This window comes from Phasianus colchicus, chromosome 14 (assembly GCF_987193195.1).
Source record: "Phasianus colchicus chromosome 14, bPhaCol1.hap1.1, whole genome shotgun sequence".
NCBI classification, from domain to species: domain Eukaryota; kingdom Metazoa; phylum Chordata; class Aves; order Galliformes; family Phasianidae; genus Phasianus; species Phasianus colchicus.
The window spans coordinates 5044715-5066541 of NC_143449.1; the positions used below are offsets into that span (position 1 = coordinate 5044715).

The window sequence follows — 21827 nt, forward strand, 5'->3', positions numbered from 1 at the left end:
GGATTTAAGAGTTATTGGCCAGAAAACTTCACAAGTCAGTGTTTTCCTGTTTAACACATTACTCTTCTTGCTTAGACTAGTTTGCTGAATTTTAATATAATAATTAAACAAAGATAATAGCCTTTACTTTCCTTTTTTTTTCCTTGAAAAGGACCTATTAGCCAATTAAATGTATTTTATATATATAAGTCATTTTAAGGAGACCATAAAATAAAACTGAAATATGAATACTTGCTAGCAACATTATTCCCACTGACAATCCACAGAGATCCACTCCTATAGCCAAATTAAAGACTGAGATTATTATTATTATTTTGTAAGTACAGTTGTAGAGAAAAGCTTTAAAATATTGGAAGACTATGTCTGAACACTCATTTGATCATAATATGCTTTCTTTGTGAAAGCACCAAGTTACAGCAAAATAACTTTGGTTGCTGTTCCTGTCCACTGTGCTGTTACTCCACAGTCAGGTTTGGTGTTCCTAAAACCACATGCAGGGTATACAGGCAATTTCTTAACATTTGACCCATATCTGATATCCCAGATGATGGAGCATTATTAAAGCATAAGGAACCATAAGCTCCCTGCTGCCAGAGCAGTGACAGAAATGACTGCTGGTGAGAAGTTTGGTGTTAGTGGAGCTGTGCGGGGATGATGATAATTATCTGTCAAATGAATATTTATTACATGGAGGAATTCAACGATGAATAATACTTCATTGAAGAGTGGGAATAATGCTATGGAGAAGTTGGCCAAAGCAGACACAGCTTCCTTTGTGCTGAAGTCCAGTGCAGCTGTATGATATACAGATGGGTGCCAGGAAATTTGTGAAATAGAGTAACAGCCTGCAATAAGTAGACCTTTTCTCCCTTATGTTAGCCTCCAAAGACAAAGCTGAAAATTAGCTAAATAAGCTTTTATATTCCTGAAGGCATGCTCAGCCCTACTACAATAAATGCATTGCAGCTAACGATTCTGGAAGAAGCACTGAGGTATCTAACGTCACACCTTTGACACCACAATTGCAATTTCTTCTCCTGGCATAGGCCATCTTGTTTGTTTAGAGCAACATTCAGAGGCAGCCATTTCAGATGTTCAGCCTGTCTCTGCTGATTTCTTCACAAGTGGCACCAGCCTCTGGCTAGCTGAGGCAAACACCTGGCAAGTGGCTCAGGGGAACAATGGTCACCACAGTGGGACCGAAGTACGGGAGCTTAATTTTACTTGATCAGAATCAAAAAAGCTAGAAAAAAATGTCTGCGTGCCAGAAGTCCCCCCCCCCCTTTTTTTTTTTAGTAAATAAAAATTCCCCACAAAGAATATAGAAAGCAGGCTCAATTCTTTCCTTTCATGACCAAAAATGAGCAGAGCAGCAACTTGTGATAACAAACTTGAGAAGAATCCAAGAGAAAAATGAAAGGAAAAAGAAAACACTCTGTATTTTCTAGTTTCTAAGCAGCATCCAGGGAGCTGTGACACCCCCCTAAACTGCAAAGCAGCAGTATTCAAGTGAGCAGCAGCAAGTAAACTGGTGAACATTGTAAGCATGCATCAATGAGATCTTTAAACACCTGATCCAGCAAATAGGATATTAAGATAGACAAATAATTCAGTAATGGTGGAGGTTTTTTCTTCCTTTTCCCATTTTGTTTTTATCTGCAAGCAGATTTCAAAGCATAGAATAAAATCAAATAATTAGAATCATTCTCCCCAAACATCTGAAGTCTACAGATCAATAGCCAACAATTAATTGCAAACATCCTATAATCACTACTACAATATCAGCAAAAACACGGGCTACATCTGTAAGCCCAATTCACAATGGTACTAGAAAGAACCGTATCCCTAGAATCAACAGTTCGATGAAGCCTTTGAGAATCCGCTTGCAAACCAAACCAATCGCACACATCCTACAAATATTTCCTTTCTGCAACCACTAATTTATACATTACTGAAAAAGTACTCTCCAAGGTATGCACTGACACAGGCTACATCACATAATTTGTAACGTAATTTTTTTGTTACTATAGATAGAAATATTAGTTTCTGTTTGCAGCAGTAAGAATAGCAAGTCGAAGAACTGACTGCATGCAGAATTAGAAGAAAAAACAGACCCATGTTTTCATACTTTTTACCCACAAGTTGAAATACAAAATTGATTTGATCCTGTACATTAACAGAAGTACTTTACAGAACGGTAGGTGTTTTAATCCAAAGACATAATCATTATACAAAACTACATGACAAATAGTCTCTTAAAAAATAAATACAGGGTAAAAATGAATGCATTAATTTATTAGGGAGATTAGTCCTTGAGAAAGGAAGTTTTAAAAGATCACTGATAATTGTAATAGTAAAATCTAAGTACAAATCCTCACGCTAAATTTAAATGTTGAAGCAGTGAACAGTGCACTCATGCAGGTAGAACCTGTACTGTGCCACTACTCCATGTGGATCTTTCTGTGTTTACACACACGTGAAATAAGTGATTTGAAAGCTCTCATAGAAGGAACAAAGAGACATCACTGAAACATCTTAAAACTAATTCATGCCTCCAGCTGAACATAAAAACTCAGTGTATGTAGGACAACATGTGATCCTTTGATTTCTAGTAGAAATAATTATTTAACCACAAACTTTGTTAACTTCTTTACTCGGAGGAATTAAAAGTACCAAAAGAACATTACAAAAGATCAGATTATCAGTGGTCTGATCGTTATTTAAAAAAATTCAAAGCTCTATTTTTTGAATACAACAGCATACGAAGTTAATTTTTTTCTTTTTTCCTTCATGCCAATAAGCTATGAAATAAAAAGGTCAAGCTAGTAAACATCATTAATTTCATGCAAGTATTTGAGAAGAAGGGAAAAAAAAATGATATGCTCAAAACTAATAACATGCAATTTTTTAAAACAACATTTAAAGCTCCCTTTTATTGGAATTTCAACTCTAGGAAAACTGAATGCATCTTTCACAGGCCACAGTTGTCTGAAGAAAGAAGACATTTTCTTTCTTCTCTACAACTCTAGCAGCAGGAGTTAAGTATGTTTCTAGATATCACGGATGCTTATTTTCATTATTTTACTGCTTTCAAATAATATTGACACAATTGTGCAATGTCAGAAGTTAGCCAGTGTAAGTGCAAGTAAGCTTCTGCTTTTCAGAATCACAAAAAAACTCCAACAAACAACTAATAAATGTAATGGATTAAGATGTTAATGTATGAATAAGTGATCACTTACTATGTGACCTGAATTTCCATTTCTAGAACTTTTATAGATAACATAAAACCTACTTCTTAGCTACATTTTATTAGATTATGCTGTTAAGAAAATCTCTTGTGAATGATTTTTGCTTTGTAAATTAAAATTAACAGAAACTCAAGATTTTATACACTTCTGAACACCAACCACTTTTATCCTATTAAAATATCTAGAATTAACTGTTAAGCATTTCTGGCAAACGTCCACAGCGACTGTTCACAAGAGAAAATAAAGCCATCAATACTGGAAAAGTTCTGGAAAGCTTAAATAAAACTCCCTGATAAATCAGTTTAAACTGTGCCATGTTATTTTCTTTTTCAAGTCAATTTTAGATAATGCTTCTTCATTTGTATAATGAAAGCAATAAATAAATTTAGTCTGAATTAGTGAGAAAGAATGTAGCAAATTCACAGAATAAAGAGTTTCCTTTCAGCGGGAGAAATCAAAATAAATTTAAAAATCAGGCGAAAATAAAAATAGATTAACCACAGTGTGAGCTCAAATAAAATAACTGTGTCAACAGAAGTTTTGGTGAACAACAGTTCATGAATCTTCAGTACATTCTGCTTACTGTTTGTCAGAGATTGGAAGGGACCTTGAAAGATCATCTATCCAAAGACCAGATGAGATGATTATATTAATTTTTCATATTCTGGTAGCCTTCTAACAGCACAGGCTATGTGTATTTGCAAGCACAAGGATTCTGCCAGGCCACCTCTACTGCCTGGCTGGTTGTTCAAGAGGCAGCAGCCTGGTTGTGGCTGTATCGTGCCGTGCTTCTTAGGGACAACATCCAGAGGAAACTGGAATGACCTTGAGCATCTCTAGGATTTTAAAGGTGATTCACTGTTCTTTATTATTTTCTTTCTATTATTTTAATTCCATTCTTATGAAGCAATCTAAAAATTCCAGGCAAAGTGCCTTACTAATGAAGTACTTTAAATAATGGCTGAATTATGAAATGCACCACTCCCATTTAATAGCTTCACAAGGAAAACTGCAGTTTGCAATACACTTCTGTGTTAAGAAAGTGCTCACTGAAGGCAGGTACAGAGTATTCTCCGTCTACAGGTATGCAGGAAGGCTGATTTTGGCACTTGAGGCTCAAATACAGATTTGCCCCATTTCCAGAGACCATGGCCAATATAATCTGATTCTGCTTCTCTTCATTTAGCACATGTAACCTCTACAGCTTTCTATCTAAAACATGGCAACCAGTCTGGCTCCAATGTTTTATTCTCAGCATTTTAAAAAACTCTTCTGAAGCCAAACAACTTACTTTGACTAAGTTAGCAGCAACGCCAAATCAAGCTTTTCACTTACCAGAATAAAGGTCTAAGATACTAGGACTTCAAGAATAGTCCATTTCTGAGTACAGTATTTAAGATAGTTCCCCTGTTCATGTTCTTTCTCAGCGATGTAACAGTTACACATTCCACTATTTTGTATTATCACACTAATACTGATTAAAGCAGAGTTGATCTTTACAAATGTTTACATTTCTTGACAGTCAGTTTCATTAGTTGTCACGTTAATATTTTAATCTGAATTTGCTGACTTCCTAATCTCTCGCTGATTTTCACACCAACAGTTTATATTTTGATAAACGACATTTCTAAGCTTTCTGGTGACAGTTGGAATTGTCAGCACTCCCTGTTTTATTGTGTAACTTGTGCTTACAGTGGAGAAAGAATCAATCTGTTGGTGTTGAACATTACCTTATTCCTTTCAAGCCGTTTTTTCCATCTGAGCTAAAGATGCTTCGTCCACTTGCAGAGCATTTCTAATGAGTTGCAGTCAGCAGGAATCTGATTTTTGAGCAGCTTCCAATAGAAGTGTGGCTTTGAAAGGAGAACCCTGGATTTTAAATCACATCCACAATTTATTTCACATAAATAAGCTTAAATTTATGTGAAGTATTTGAGTCTAATTCTAAAAACAAAAACTAATTCAAGTTCTAAGTTAGTATATATATCCACTCCTCTGATTAACCAGAAATGTTATGGAATCATTGAGCTACTTCTTGACAGTTCTTTATTTCAGGAAGTACAAAATCTTCTGACAGATACGTAATTGAGAAACCCTAGGAAGAAATGTTATTTTGTTTCAGCACCTGCTCTATAAACGAAGATAATCAAATCAGATTTCTCATTCCAGAAATTAAGATGACTCTTTGATTCAAGAGTGACATAAAAGACACAGCAAGAGTGCGTAGAGCAAAACGCCTTGCAGAACAAGTTCAGAGCTCTTCGCCCGATCTGATGTTCTGTAATATTTGCTTAGACATTCCTTGTGTTCGTTCATATCCCTGTTTTAACGTATGGCAGACCTTGGACACTTTTAAGCATTATATAAAGAGGCTCTATTCATACAACAAGAGCATTTTGAAGATAATTTGGTATTATTTCAGATTCTAACAAGTACAACCCCAAGCCAGAATGTATAATATATAAGAATTATAGTATGACAGTATATCCTGAGTGGAAAGGGACTCACAAGAATCACTGAGTTTAACTTCTGGCTTCACTCAGGACCACCCAAAAGTCAATGTCTGAGAACACTGTCCAAATGCTCCCCAAATGCTACTAGCTTCTTGCTGTGACCACTGCTCTAGGAGGCTGTTCCATGCCCCATGAAGAACCTTTTCTTAATTCCCAATCTGACCTCCCCTGACACAGCTCCATGCCTTTCCCTCGGGCCCTGTCGCTGTCACAGAGCGGAGCTCAGCGCTGCTCTCTGCGAGGAGCTGCAGCAGCCATGAGGCCTTCCTCTCAGCTCCTCTGCTCTGGGCCCAACACACCCAATGGCCTCAGATGCTCCTTAAATGTCTCTCCCTCCAGACCCTTCACTACCTTTGCAGCCCTCCTTCGCATGCTCTTTAACAGTTTAATGTCATTTTTACACAGTGGTGTCCAACTGCACACAGTGCTCAAGGGGAGGCTGCACCAGCCGAAGCAGCGCAGGATAATCCCCTCCATTGACCAGGGTGTTGTTGGCCCTTTTGGATAGATAATCATGGAATATCTACAGTTGGAAGGGTTACACAGCTTCTACTGTAGATATTCTAGTAGCACTGGGTACAAGTTCCTGTAAAGGTTGTTCAGCGTTTTTTACAGTTACTCTTCCCTCCTGATTTTTATTTCAACGACTTCAGGCATTTTATACCATGGAAAACTGGTAATTCGGAGAAGAGAATGGAAATTAGGGTTGTTGTCTGTATCTGTACACTGACAAATGGATTGTTAAGCTTGTGTAATGTTTGGAGAGTGCTTTTTTTATTCCTTAGATGAGATTTGTTAGCAGGGGACTGGAAACGTGCTGTGATCCTTCTCTCATTTATTTCCCTTCTCAGTAGTTTTTTTCTCAGTTTTCCCCCTTGTCAGATACTCACTTTCAAAATCAAAAAGATTACTTATGAGAATGAAACTATTTTTGATAACACAAGGCACTAAGATGATGGTAAACACTGTAAGGTTGGAAGCAGCACTACTGAAATGGTGGCAACAGGCTACAAGGTTCTGTAACATATTTGTGATACCATAAGAAAGCACCCACTCCATTCTTATGGGAAAAATCTCTTTGTACGTTCAGTTTACTTGATCTGATGAGGGAAAGGAAAAGTATTCCCCCCTATGAGGTTTAAATGAAGCCTCAAAAATCCAGTTTTCTCACCGCAGTTATTCCAAAGAGAGAAATTTCCGATTAGTTGGCAAATCAAGAAAGACTGTCCCAAGGAGACCTGAAACTAAGTGCATCTTTTTCCTGCCTTCGAGTCTGCTGATACTCCCCATGCAGAAGAGAAGGCTGCAGTCCAGGAAGCTGCAGAGAAGAGCTCATCACACTATTTTTCTCTGGGAGACAGTAACATCATCACCATTAGACCACAACGAGCCAAACAAACACAGCACAGCACAACGGGAATCTGTATTTCTGTGAGAGAATGCAGCAGGAGGCAACACACTAAAGCTTTAAGAGTATGGATTCTTTTATTCTGCCTCATACGGAATCTTTTTTGAACAATGTGAAGCTCATAAACATTCAGACCAGATGGCGTAACACAGCAGCACAAGCTGGAGCTTATTAGCTCTTGCTTCTGTTCATTAGTATATGGCCCAGAAACCTGGAGGAGCTTTAAACCACACTCTGCTAACAGCTGAGCGAGGGCAGTGAGGTACAGACTGTGTGTGCCTCTTCACACAGACATCGTATCTGGGCTATGTTTCACATTTTTGCTCTAAAGCATACAGGTACATAACACTAAAATAAAGTTCGCATAAGATCTTCTAAAATTGGTGGACTAATGTTGTAGGCAACATAAAAAGTCTACAAGTGTTTGGCATTTACAAACAGGTGAGAACTGAATCTGATGAAACAGTGTACATCAACATTTTTGATACAAGCCCGATTTAATAATTATTTATATTTTACCAAAATATGTATTATCAAAGAAAACCTTTTATATTTACTTCCTTAAGCAATGGGGTTTCAAGGAAAGTACTAACTAATTGGTTTCCTTTGTAAACAGCCTCTTTCCTATCTTCCAAATCTCTGTAATGCTCTATTCCACAATATTGCAGTCACTTCCCAGATAACTTGATAAACAGCTCTAAACAAATCACACATCTTAAAGGTTCAAAAAAACAAAAACAAAACCCTCTTCATGAACTCCACAATTTTCATCATAAAGAAAATACAGGGAACATAACTAAACAACAACCCAAAGAGTACCTCACTCCTACAAGCACGCGTAGCAATGGTTCTTCAAAAGGAAACTTTTCACCATACAACGTTCCTTTCTTTTCCAAAACTACCCATTCTCCCCTCCACATGCAAACTTAAAAAAAAAAATAATCAACACCTGTTACTGTGTCTTGCCTACACGTTAATCACTTTTATTACTCTTTATTTTGATAATATTTATCCCCAAAATAATGCTGGCAAGAGCTATACCGAACTGCTCCATCACACTGCACTGAACACCAGCTTAGCGCTGACAATACTTGACCGCTGTCTTCTGAATAGCAGGCAGTGCTCAGAGATGCTCCTCGATAAAAACTGCTGGAAGTTTCAAAGCACATAAGTCCTAAATTCACACGGATAAGAGACAGCATTCCTGTCTTTAACAAATTATGTCAAATTACACAAGCTGTAGACACGACTGTCAAATAATCATCAGTTCTAAATCTCTATTAGAAATGATGAACTTCACAGCCATTCTGTTGGCATGCATCTCCACTAAGAGGGCCCCCAAGATCTTTAACTTACACTATGCTTGAGTATTATTCTAACATTTCCAAGAAGGGGAAAAAAAGCTGATAAAGTTTTGCTTCTTTACCCTTATACGTTATTAAAAAATGAAGTAACTGAAGCAAAGAGGACATGGTATTCTGCAGTCCAAATTTGAGATTCCACATCGCTCCACTAAAAGTGCAAAACATCTGCTGGGCCAAATGGATTTGCTTAATTCTTATATCAGAGAATAATACAGCTATTATGTAAAAAGCTTTTGCTGTTTCACAGATGACAAAAAAAACACCGTGACATTTTCCTGACAGAACCATTTCCTACCACTCCTTCTCAGCATACCTTATATTTATGTCTCTAATAATAAATAGAAGTGGTTTTGACTGGTCAGATGAAGTTAAGAGTTGCATGGTTTAAATCTTCCTTCCTTCCTGGTAAGTTTGTATTTGCTGAAACATAAAATGCCCCCCAATTCCTGCACTACACATGCATTTCTTCTTTTCCAGAGAAAGTGCTATTGAGCACCAGAACATGTGTGTTGCCCACATATCTACACCAGAGCTGCAATGCTAAGAAGTATAGGAATGAGAATATGATGGAAACAGCACTGAGCTAAAACAATGGAGTTTGTCGAAGGAAGATATTGAACTACAGCCGAATCTATTTACCTCTTATTCTTTAAGACAATTTTATACATCTTCTCTAAAACATTTATCAGTCTTTAGCTCTAGGCCTACTTACAGGGCTAAAAGCAGAAAATGACAACTTTTTTTGTGGAGCACTCTAAAATCTTGTTTTCCGGAATAGTAGTAATGCTGATTTTTTTTTTTCCACGCAGGCATTTGTCAGAAAAGTTTTGCTGTACCCTATTTTCAGGAATAACTCCAGTTTGCCTTGCTTATAATGTAGTTCAATATATCTGTCTTGCCAGGAAATACACGTTTGCCTAACCAGAAATTTACTGCCGTATGCTCATTTTGTTAATGATCAATACACTTCATCATGCCAATGATTCAATCCCACGTGCTTATCCTATCAGGGATTCATTCCTCTCAACTGGTGTTTTCTACAAATCTATAATAAGCCTAAAAGCAATAAAGCTTTTTTTGTAGGGACAATATTTGTGGAATACAACTTCCTTCATATTTACTTTGGTGGAAACAGAGAAAGCTGTGGAAGAAAACAGTTTTAATGATGTAAATGTGTCATAAACAAACTGGAAGTGAAAGCACGTATGGAACATTTGTGAGAACTTATTTCCTCACAGCCAGGTCCATCACTGAGCTTCCTAGCAAGAAAACATTTCTGATGGCTTCTGCCAATTCTACGCCAGCTCTTTCAAGTACAAAACACTGTGTTTACCAATTCTTCCAGGAATTAATTTACTATGTTTGCCAATATGCACAAGCTATATGATATCGGGTCTGGCAGGAATTCATAACATCTTCTTGCCAGGATGATATATTGTAGATTTACATATCTTCAGATAGACAGGAGTTTGAGCATTCCAGTGATTAAAAAAAAATGCATTTTAAGATGCACTCATCATACAACAAGCACTGACTTTTCAGGAGCGAATGACACTGATATGAGATTTTTTTTTTTAATCTGTTAGCAGTGAGTTGTTAGATGAGCAAACCATAGCTGAGCATGCAAACATTCTGTGGTATCATTTGTTAAATCTAAATTGTCAGATAACTACAAGGTTTGAAACAAATAACTCCAGAACTGCAACTGATCTTGCACTGTGCTCTCCAAAAGGGACATAAGTACTAGACCTCAGGAAGACCATCTAGAAATCATTATTTAAATGACAGTCTCTCAAGAGATTAAATCCATATTTACTGTAGATTTTCTCTCATATTCCCATCTATTAAACTTGTGAAAATTGACCAAGAAATCGGTCCTCTTTGAAGAATAAGATTTGAGAGAAAATTTCAGGAAATGCAAGGAATACAAGAATAACAGAAAATTAAGTACTTTGCATCCAGGTGTTGTTTTCAATGTGTAAAACCAAAAAATTATCATTTCCAATATCACGAGTCTTCAAATAAATTGACATAAAAAGATGTTTGCAAAAATATTAGCAGTGCTATTGAATGCTGTAGGATATAACTGAGTCTTCTGAAAATATTTTGAGACATGCAAAGTTACAGTTTATACAGACTGCCTATATTTGTAAACATATCTATATCTACACATAATCAATTTACATAACCTCAGATTTCAAAGCTTTTCACAGAAATAAATCGAGAATACTGAAAGTAATAATGGAATAGTCAAACTGCCCAGATAGAAAAAGCAAAAATAAAATTTAAAGAAATTGCTGAGATATATCAGTAATCTAAGATACGAATCACATATACAATGTTCTTATGTACATTAATGAAGATAGAAATTCTTCCAGTTTCCATACACTTCTGAATGGTTCTTTTCACAAAATAAGATCAATACAAACATATATGTCTATATTCGTTATTGTTATAAGCTCCTCTGTACTATTATTTTATTTTATTCTGAAATGATGTTCTTCTCACATTCAATCATTAGAATTCACATTTGACTGCTGTCTCACCCTTCATCATTATCACTTTATTCATGACTGTTACTATGTGCCTGTTTTCTCAACTATTCTCACACCTTTCATGCATGAAGCTAATGGATTTTACCCTCATTTTGCAATCCATTAGTTCATCACCTACTGGGTACTATTTCAATCATAGCTAGTGGCTAGAGAAGAACACCTGGGTATGTAACTATGGATATCCCTTTAGCTTTAAAATTTAGAATTTTTTTCAGGCTTAAGTAATACTTCAGTCAGTAACATTCTGAAGCAATTGCACAGTACAGCTTTCTCCCCACCGAACAACCCCTTCTGGAAAGGGGCACTATGGGCTGTTTTATTTTGTTTTTAAATTTCAAAGACGTGTCAAACATGAGAAAAACTCTGAAAGATTCTGAGAAGGAATTTTAGAAAAGAATGCATTCCATGCACAGTCTAATGGATCCATGGCAAATTCACAGTTCAAAATGGAACCTGCTGTTTTTCTAGTACTGACTGAGCAAATGCCAACATTCACCAAGGACTCTGAAACTCAGAGCACCCACACCATGAAGCCTGGCTGCCCTTTTGGAAATAGTAGAATAGTACTGCAGTCAAATCAAACTATGGCTGAAGTCTAAATATTTACGCTCAGCTTTATAACCTTTTTTTTTTTTTACTCTTGTCTGAATTTTGAACTCAATCAGTCAAGCTGCCCCAAGGTAAGCAATCATTCAGGTGCTTCCCTACTCACAAACTACCACTTGGCTGCAAACATGAACATTGAACCTCATACTGCAGTTTGAAGCAGTACAAATCTGCATTGCTTCTAAGAAAAAATACATAGGTTTTAAAATAGAAGACCTGCAAATTCATACCGTATCTCCTAAAAATTAATTTGCCTGGAAAAATCTTCTGGCATGTATTTCCAATAAAATCATTTTACAACATGGGTGTAAAATACCTGCTGGCATGCTAAAGCATCAATTTGATTCCTAACATACCAGCCCTGAATAAGTGAGGTAAGTTCATGCCTGACAACGTCTTGCAGAAACGCACACTAATTTGACTTTCTCCAAAATTATTAACACGACTGCTTTCAGAGGCACTGTTCTGAAAGAATAAATCTACATGACACAGACTGGTTCCCTATGCCTACAGCTGAGTGATTACTTCATGCTTTTGTCCAGGCCCCCAACACTACAGCTAACACGGGCCCCCACAGCAGAAAACTCAAGGAGCTCTTCAAAGGCCTAGCAATGCAGAGGCTATGCTTTCAGTGCTTGAATTTTCACAAATGAAGTAGCTGCTTTAGAGAGGTCTACACGTACATTTACATTATCTCCAGCCTCAGCAACAGACGTATCTTCATTAGCCAAGCTCTCCTAACAAGAGTACAAGATCAAATCATTTATTGTGAGTCAAATGTGTTGGTGAAGTTTTTCACAGTACTCTTAAGATTCGTATTTGTGACTTCCCCAGTACTGGAGAGAAAATATGTATATGCATGGCAGCTATCTCTGGCAGCTAGCTAATTATTCTTCCATGAACTACAGGTACTTTCAGACAACACCAGCCCTATAAAAGCGACTTATCTGTAGTAAGAGTTAGAAGACTATATGAACTATGTAGCACAGCTATTCTAATTTTTGCATTAATTTACACATCACACAGTAGACATTTTTTTCCATCTTCAAAAGCATATTCATGATTTTCTTGTCAAAAAATGAAAATTATTTTAGTACCTAGAAGACTAGGGAAAGCTTTTGCTGAGTGAGGGGTGGAAGGTTGTTTTATTTTTCTTTAAAGTGAGTTCGGAATTTTTTATCTGAGAAATAGTGGGCACACGATTTAACCGCTTCCTCGAAGAGCAAGAAGGGGACTGCTCACAGAGACCTTTTCTTCTGCTTTGAGGGCAGAGGCCCCTCTGCTTCTGATAAGTACTCCAGTTCCTAAAAATACTCCCCCCACCACCCTGCCTAAATTTGTGATGGAGCTAAAGGCAAGAGATAAGCCACTAGTCTGCATGAAGTGCATTAAATTCAGCATGCAGGTTACCAGGAGAAGCAGTCCATTTGGGAATGCTGCAGTAAGTGCAGCACGTTTTCTTCCACTTTACTCTCAATTGGCATCCTTTATCTGCATCGAAAGAGTAGTTTTTCCTAACCTTGGCTACAGCATCATAAGCTCTCAAATATTTCTCCTAGACTTCTGTCCATATCAGGCAAAAGGCCAAAAAAATCCCCCCACACTCAAGCCATCTGATAATTATTTTCAATTTTTAAATAGATTTTCAAAATTACAAATTTTGTTAAGAATATGGTAGCATTTGTATTCATTGCAGACATATGCAGAGACAACCACAAAATGAAGTTGATTTTGTACCAAAATCCACACAACACATGTAAACGTAGTAAGTCGTTAGCCACTCAAAGTTACTGAGAAGAGCATCCACTGCTATGGAAAATTTTGTCAATCATGTGATGTTCTCCAGAATGTCACTAAGTTTATAATATTAGAATAGTACTTCTAAAAGTGATTTCCTATAATTATGATATAATAACACAGTAAAAAAAAAAAGCAGAAGGAGCAGTTTATTGCTACATGCCTCTGTAAACAAAATGGCTGCTTGCCTGCTAACACCATATTATTTCACAGTGAGTAATCAAGAAGTAATTTTTTCTAACTAGAAGAGAAAAGAAACAATTTACCTTGTGTAGATTGGTCAATGTTTTTTCTTTTTCTGCTTTGACTGTTGTAGTTCAGTCTTAGCTCTTGGCTATATTCATTCAGAGTTTCTCTTGAGTCATAAGACTGCCTTTGCTTTCTGCCATCTTCACTTTCATCCGAAGAACTTGTGTAAGTTAGATCCACTTCATGTTTCACTTTTGACAGTGGCTGATAGGGTTTGCAGTCCATCTGCTCCATCTCTGGCTGAAGAGGCTCAAAATCATGAAAACAAGCAACTGGAATTCCTTAAGGAAAGAGTCCTGGGAAATAAAAAAAAAACACAAACAATAATCCCATTCAGATATCATATTAATTCTCAAAAGCCCGGTTTTATTTTCAGCCAACATAAACCGACTACACTGTATTTGAATCACTATGATTCAGGAGAAAATATGAGTATGTCTTATTTTGCTGTTTTACTTAAAAAGAAAAGGTATTAAAATAACAGTAACTTTAAGCACTAACGCACTCTGCCAAGCAATAAACATACGTTATGCATTGAATTTGTTACCTGTTTTGTGTTAAAGGTTCTTGAAACCGTTACTCTTTCTCTAAAGAAATATTCATGCACATTTATTCTAAGTGAAAATAAAATCTTAATTTATTTTAAAAGATGAAGCCTAAAAACCAGAAAGTTCATTGTTTTGAAGTATTTTCTTGTAAATAAAATGACATTTAATTAAGAATAACAGACTTCTCACTTTAGAAAGTAGTCAGACTTAGTAAAAACAAGAATATCCCCCTGTGCTACTGTACAAGAGCAAACAGTGGCTCTAAAAGAGGACATTTTCCTTTCAGACTGTGTGGGCATCTCAAGAGGATGCTTCCACCACGCAGCACAACCCCTTTTTGTCCTTCTCATCACCTGTCAGTAAACTTACTGACACCGGGGCCATGCTGATCCTCAACAAAGCCTTCTGAACTGCAACTTGCAGTTTGGGATGTCATTAAAACGATGCTCAAATCCAGTATCATTAAAATCAAGTGGGGTGCAGTTGCATGTGCAACTGGTGTACTTGCTGTACGATCCTGCTGTCATGAAGCTGTTTCTATCATGCATTTTAATGCAAACTCTGAGATGAAATAACAGGAATGGATGACACACCTTCTTCAGCAGCATTATGTTTCTCAGGCAGCGAGCTCTGAGAAAGTAAGTTTGCAATTTTACTTAGACTAACAGATGGCTATTATTTTACACAGTTAAATGTAACAAAAAGAAGGCTGTAAACATCACTACTAGATGACCAAAACCAAACAAGTTAAACAAGATTTTACTTAACGAAAAAGTAATTTATCACATTTTCATACTGATTCTAAAGTCAGCAATGGAGAGAAGTTAACGCCTAGTCTGTTATCAGCCCAACTTCCCATCTGCAACACGGACTTGTAATCCCACATCCTCAGCAACCACAGAAAGTGAAAAGACACAAAGGACAAGCACAAACATTAGAGAAAGCACTTCTTGTCACAGGACCACAGAATTGAATTTAACTTCTGAAATTGTCTGAGGGCTTGAAAGACACCAATGCTACCACTGCGCTTAAGCACAGCAAAAGCACATCTCCAGTGGACCCCCACTACTTTTGAAGGACTCAGCATCCTGAACAGGAGTGGCAAATATGGTGCACAAAGTGAAGAGGATATAAGGCTTCTGCTCTCCTGTCAGGGTGCAAGAAACTAAGCTGACCAAATTGCATGGACAAAGATGCTAAGGACACGTCTCTGCTCAAAAGAAAATCTCAGGGAGTTTTATCCAACTATTTAACCAGAGATGGAACAGCTCTTCAGAAACAAATAGAAAAGGACCTGAATAAAGAGCTCTAGTGTACTAAAAGGAAAAAAAGAAGCTCAAATGTCTTACACAACAAAGCAGACTAGAAAGCACACAAGCTAATAAAATTCTTCAACAGGGAAAAGGAAAACAAAAAGCTGTGCCAAACAAGCTTCCTGCCTGACAGACACACATGCACTGGGGGCACAAAGTTACAAACCCTGGGTATGATCACATCCTACCATGTTGGTGTTAAGATGGTTTTGTAGACAAGCTACTATTAAGTGCTATCTACCTTTCAAAGGCTATTTGCCTAAATAATTTACTACTATTTACAAACATTTCCTAAATAAATACTCATTTGATGAGTTGCTTTAATGCTCTGTGACAGAACTCAAAGGTGCCATGACTCAGAGGCATGCGGGTGGTTTAAAAGATTGCTTGATGGCTCTGTAGAGATGGTCAGTGATGGGGAAAGCCTCCCCACACATCCTATCTGACAGAGCAAATGGAAATGATGCTACAGAAATGAGGGAAAAATGGGGAGAAACTGAGTGCCTCTGCTGACAAAGTACAGGACATGACATAAATTGTGCCATAAAGACAGCAAGTGTGAGAAACCTCAGACACACACAGTGCATCCCTCTTTCAGAAGTACAAAACATCCAACCTGACATCCTTAGCTCCTTAGTGCAGTTATAAATAATAACAAAACCAGAAAGAGAAATCTATGGATTTCCGGGCACACCTTTTGCTCTCAAGGTAGAATCACAGAATTCCTGGGGTTGGAAGGGACCTCCAGAGATCATCCAGTCCAAACCCCCCAAAGAGGGCTGCAGAGGGAAACATCCAGGTGGGTTTTGAACTCTTCCAGAGATGGAAACTACAGCCTCTCTGTGCAGCCTGTTTGAGTGCTCTGAACGACTTAAGAACAATTAAAACTCACAACCTACTTACAAGTATCCCAACCACATTCCCCACCCTGTGGGACCCCCAGACATCTCCTGCACGGTCACACCTCCACCTGCAGGATGCTGAGGCCTTGCCCACATGTGCGGGCTGCAGTGCAGCCTTTCATAGTGTAAATGTTGCAACTGGGGGCCAGGTCTCACCCTGGCTGACTTCAAAGTGCTTGGTTTTCTCTTATTTTCACCTGGGGCGTGAATGTGCCATAAAGCCATGGCTATATGAAAGCAGGTGATAAATCATTTGTAAGATAAGGAAAAAAAACACATCACAAACTTTTTCAACACAAAGTCGTTTTATGAGTCAGCAACACACAATAAAGTCGAGACCACTTCTTCACACTTTTTTTCACAGCAAAAGTTACTTAAATGCACTTAAATTTAGCAAATGATGGTGTGTGATGATAACTTGAATTGAAACGCCAGCAATCGAATATACTTGGCTTTCTTTCATATTTTGTTGGAAAAAAGACAATGTAATAAACAACAACCAAAATGCTGGAGTAAGTCAGGAGTTTAAAGAATATTGCCTGGATGTTGACACAGGTTTCTGTTCAAATAACTGGCCCTCAAGTAACTAAACAAAACACCCAACTGATCAATATCCAGCTGACCTTGTCAGCAAAATAATAAAGTCTCATAAAAGCTTACAGTTCCTCTAAGTGACCTTTGTACGAGTGTCTTAATGCTCTCCTTCTCCCTGAGCACTTTTTCCATCTTCTCATTAGCATTCTGTCTTTAAAAGTTTTAATTCAATATTTAATAAAATACAAACTTTATAAAGATATATCAATATGTTATATTACTTACATAATTTATGTATTAGATATTTTCATGTAGGCACTGAAATGCATATACTACTCAACCAAACTCTAAAATAGATATCACACAGAGTTTACAATTGGATTTCTAGAAGAACATACAACTAATTTAAATTCCCAATTAAACATTGTTCTGCATATTCCCCAAGCCTCACAAAGCTCTATTTGAGGGGAAAACTTCAAATTAAGTCATGGAATTAACACAGGTACATATACAGATTGATGTTTGCAATACATTTTTTATGCAACTTTTAAAATACATGTTGTGCACATTCAGAAAGAATTTTCACATGCCACTTGCACCAAAGCCCTCTTACATCAACTACCCACCTTCATATTCTGCTTAGATGGGGATCCAACATGCTGAAACACAACAACGTCAGTGCAACTGTGGCCTACAAGAAGGCCTGTGAAGAGGTGTATGCACATACTTATCAGTATGTGTTTTATATCAAAGCTCACTGCATGAGTTTTACTGCATAAAAACCCTGTGCTCAAATACAGCAATGCCACAGAGATCACATGAATTTAATAGTGCTTTGCGACAAATCCTATCAGGGTGCCCATTTCATACGAAGATTTCCATGCTGAATATCCAGCACCAGCTCTGTTAGGTCCTCAGTGCTAAGTGGTATATTCTGCTAGCCATCAGGAAATCCATTGTTATTTAGAGATGTTAGGATATGGATAATGGAGCTGACGAAGCTCTTCCATAAGCATACAAAAGTAAGGACATGAAAAAGGACTGGGTCCTTTTTTGGCTTTAGCTGATCATTACGCCCAATCCTCAAATTGGACTCATAAACTAATCAAATAAGTACTTAGAAAAATTTTGGGTCCTGAGATCCACACTACATAGAATTAAACTGCAATTGCAGTCACACACAAGCAGGCAATATTCATTGTATGCAACATGTATTCAAAAGACAGCCTTCAGTAACTCCGTTTTCCAGTCTCAGTGTGTTTTTCTATCAATTATGACCACAAAGTGTACATTTGCTCAGGTCTCTCATACATTACTTTGCCTTCAACATACACCTTTATTTGAAAGTTAGCATTTGCTTATTACATCTTCAGACATCTGACTTCTGAAAAGGAATGACTAAGCAGAAACTGCATCTCTGGGTAGCTGAAGGCAAAATGATAGCATTGTTACTCTGAAAATCTATTCTGAAATACAGAACTGTAAAAAACAAATGGGAAACCAAAACCAAACACAAGATTTAAATCTTTGAAAAATGCAATACTGAGGAGAAAAAAAGAAACAACAAAGGGAAACAATCTTTTGACCTTGTGCAGACCATCAAAACCATACCCCTCAAATATTTGTTGAAGTATCAAAAGCAAAGAAAGTCCTTTCATCCCTTTAAGTTCTACGTTTTACAGAACAGCTAAACATACTGAGAAAGCTAACAGCTACAATAGCTGAACAGCCATATTCGAGGAACAAACTAGTTCCTAGATGGCACATAAAATCGTGATACGAACAAATATGGAAAGTCTGTTTAGTTTTGCAGGATGGAAGCAGCTAAAATTTTCCTCTGGAAGGAAAAAAAGTCATACAGCAACCAAGAAAGAATAATTAAAGTTATTCCTGATGAAAGACTGCAAAGAATTTGAAAAACAAATGAACAAATCCAAAAGTAACCTAAATTTACATGAACATTTTTAGCAGATGATAAAGTTGGAGCACATCAGAAGATGCTGGAAGATGGCATAACAACGTGTGAATCACTGAATATCTTGTGGCCAGTATTTCTCTGTGTATAAGATTCTGGAATTGACACATTGCACAATTCCTGCCTTAGAGAGGACTACATTGTAAATCAGACACGCATATGCAAAATGCAGCTGTCAGAAACACACCACAGGATTAACACACTCCCTAGAGGATGCATGGTTTTAACCTGTAGGTGAATTATATTTCTCCATACGCTTATATGCTGTGATAGAAGAGGGTTGTTTCATTTCCATATTTAATAGTCTTCCATTAAAATTACTCAAAATATAATTTTATTTTAGTTAGCAAAATAATTCAAAACGTTTTCCCTTTTGTCCACAGTTTCAGAGAGAAACCACTATAGAATAAAACTGTAAATAAAGTAAGTCAGGCTGCTGCAGGCTGACAAGACTCTAAGACTGACAGTGAACTGAAAAACATACATTATATCAGCTGCTCAACTGTGATACCCAATTCTTGGCCAACATGTGCCCTGCACTTTACTTGGAGAATTGCTACTGACTGCAAAATCACACAAATCCCTAATGCTTTCTTTTGGATGCCAGTCATCTGATGCTTACGAGCACAGGAGTTCAAGCACAAAAGATCAGCCTCTAATGCTGGTGGATGATGCACATCCATGATTCAGGGAAACACATCGTGGACGGGCTCAGAATATTCTCTGAAGCACAGATCTTTCTGGAAAACTGTTCCTTAGGTAATACAATTGCAGATTATATTACAGGATAATTAGTGTACACTTTTAATTTCAGATCCAGAAAACATTTTGAAGAATACTTCAAAGTATTGCAGACATCTCAAAGCTTCGTTTGGAGTGCTGCAAATGCGAAGGAATTCTGGGCTTAAGTAAAACTAATGAAGTGCTTGACACCTTCTGATCCAGTACAGAACACAGGAACATCACCTGATTCCTAACTATAAAGCAGGGATGATGCAGGGAAGTGTGGCCTGTATAAGTGTGTGTAGGCTGAGCTTATTCCTACACAGAGCCCTCAGAAGTCATTTATGATCCAGGGAGGATGTACCATCAAGATTTTGTTTTCTAAATCTTAAAACTAGAATGGGATTGAAGAAAGGGTCATCATTCCCCTTCACATTCAACTATGCTTGGGACCACTAAGCTTCCTGTCATTGCACAGAATGTTTCCAACATACACTAGACACTTGTTTGTATTAAACGTATCTGCATGTAGTGTTAAAATTCTTTCCAGTGGAAATTCATTACTGCAATGGCGAGCAACATGAAGACAAAAACAAAATTTTGCATTAAAGAAAATAGAATTAGGAGTTTCCTATTAATAACTAAGTTCTTCTACATAAATATAGTTTTAATCTTGGAACTCTTCTGAGCAAAAGATGTTTAAAAATCATATATCTTTATGTATACAAAGGCTGCTCTGAAAGCAGTGCCTCCTATTTTATTATGTTGGCCCATGGTGTCAAAGGTGGATGTTGGTGGTATGGCAGCACAGGTTGACACTTCTTGCCAATGTTCCATCACATTTTGTTGCCGTGTGACAGACAGCAGCAGAGGAGCATCTGACAGAAAGACATCTGACATGCAAGTGTATATGAAGAAAGGGGGGAACTGAATTCCTCCATGCAGAAGAAATGGCACCCACTGACTTTTACCAGTGCTTACTGAACATCTGTGGAGACCAAACAGTGGACGTGAACACAGTGAGACAATAGGTGGTGCATTTCAGCAGGGGCAACAGTGCCAGTAGGGCACCTTCACTGCTGAAAACTTTTATGAGGGCAGCATGCAGGCTTTTGTTCATTGCTGGCAAAATGCACAGCTAATGGTAGTGACTATGCTGAAAAGCAATGTCTGTGAAACAAAACACTAAAGCCTCCCAGCTGAATATTGCCAATGAGACACGGTATCTTAAATATTATCATAATCTCTCATCTTGTCTACTGCTCAGCTTTGTTGTGGCTTGTTCATTTTTTCGATTAAAGTTTTGCAAAAAGGAATAGCTGATTCATTATTTTTGCTATATTACAACTTCAAGGATTTCTGAAGCAGCACTATTTCAGTGTCAGGTTAGTTTCCAGTAGAGCCTAAGATGTCCGAGCACTTAGACCAGGCATATAATCTACACATCGATGTCTTGCAAGTTTACAGATATCCAAATTAATTTGCACCGCAGCTGTGTAAGAAGAACTTCTACTTGCAAAGCCAGCTCAAGTGACTACATATAGAAAACAAACTTTTCACTCTTCTCCTACATACTTGGTTTTCTTAACTTTTGCTCTTCTAATTCTAGAAAGAAATGCCATCAATTATTATGCAGTTCTGACATCACAGAAGTTAAAACTTAAAAAGCTTTTCAGGCATTTGATGTACTTTTTTTTTTTTTCTTGCAAGACGACCTGCGTACTGCCTTGACCACGCGACCAACATCTGCATCGCCTCCATTTGAAGTATCACTCAGGTTGCTGTTCGCATGCCTGACACCATCACGCCTGAGAACTCATCTTACTGTTCCTTTTCTTCTTGCTTTGATGTCTGCCAAAGTATTCGGTGTCTTCAAGTGCCATTGTTCTGACAAGCAGACCCTCCCGATGGACTTGTACTGTATAGCACGGATCCCAGAAGTGCTATTATTTGAGCTGGTGTCAGATTGATTTTCCTTCTCTTCGTGATAATGCTATGATCTTGTGGGATTGAAATTACTGCTGATTTATGCCTTGATGCAACCCCTCGAGAACTGCCTTGTATCAGCATGTCACCTATGAAAAGCTAC

General features: G+C 37.4%; 1 protein-coding gene across 2 annotated transcripts in view; it reads right to left on the reverse strand.

Moving 5' to 3' along the window:
• TENM1 (teneurin transmembrane protein 1) overlaps positions 1-21827 on the reverse strand; it is a 322708-nt gene that overhangs the window by 220833 nt on the left and 80048 nt on the right. For both annotated transcript variants that reach the window (XM_090150010.1, XM_031602762.2), the window contains exon 2: positions 13761-14039. In XM_090150010.1, the coding sequence (XP_090006136.1) occupies positions 13761-13977 (217 nt within the window). In that variant the 5' untranslated portion in view covers positions 13978-14039. The remainder of the gene's footprint in view (positions 1-13760; positions 14040-21827) is intronic.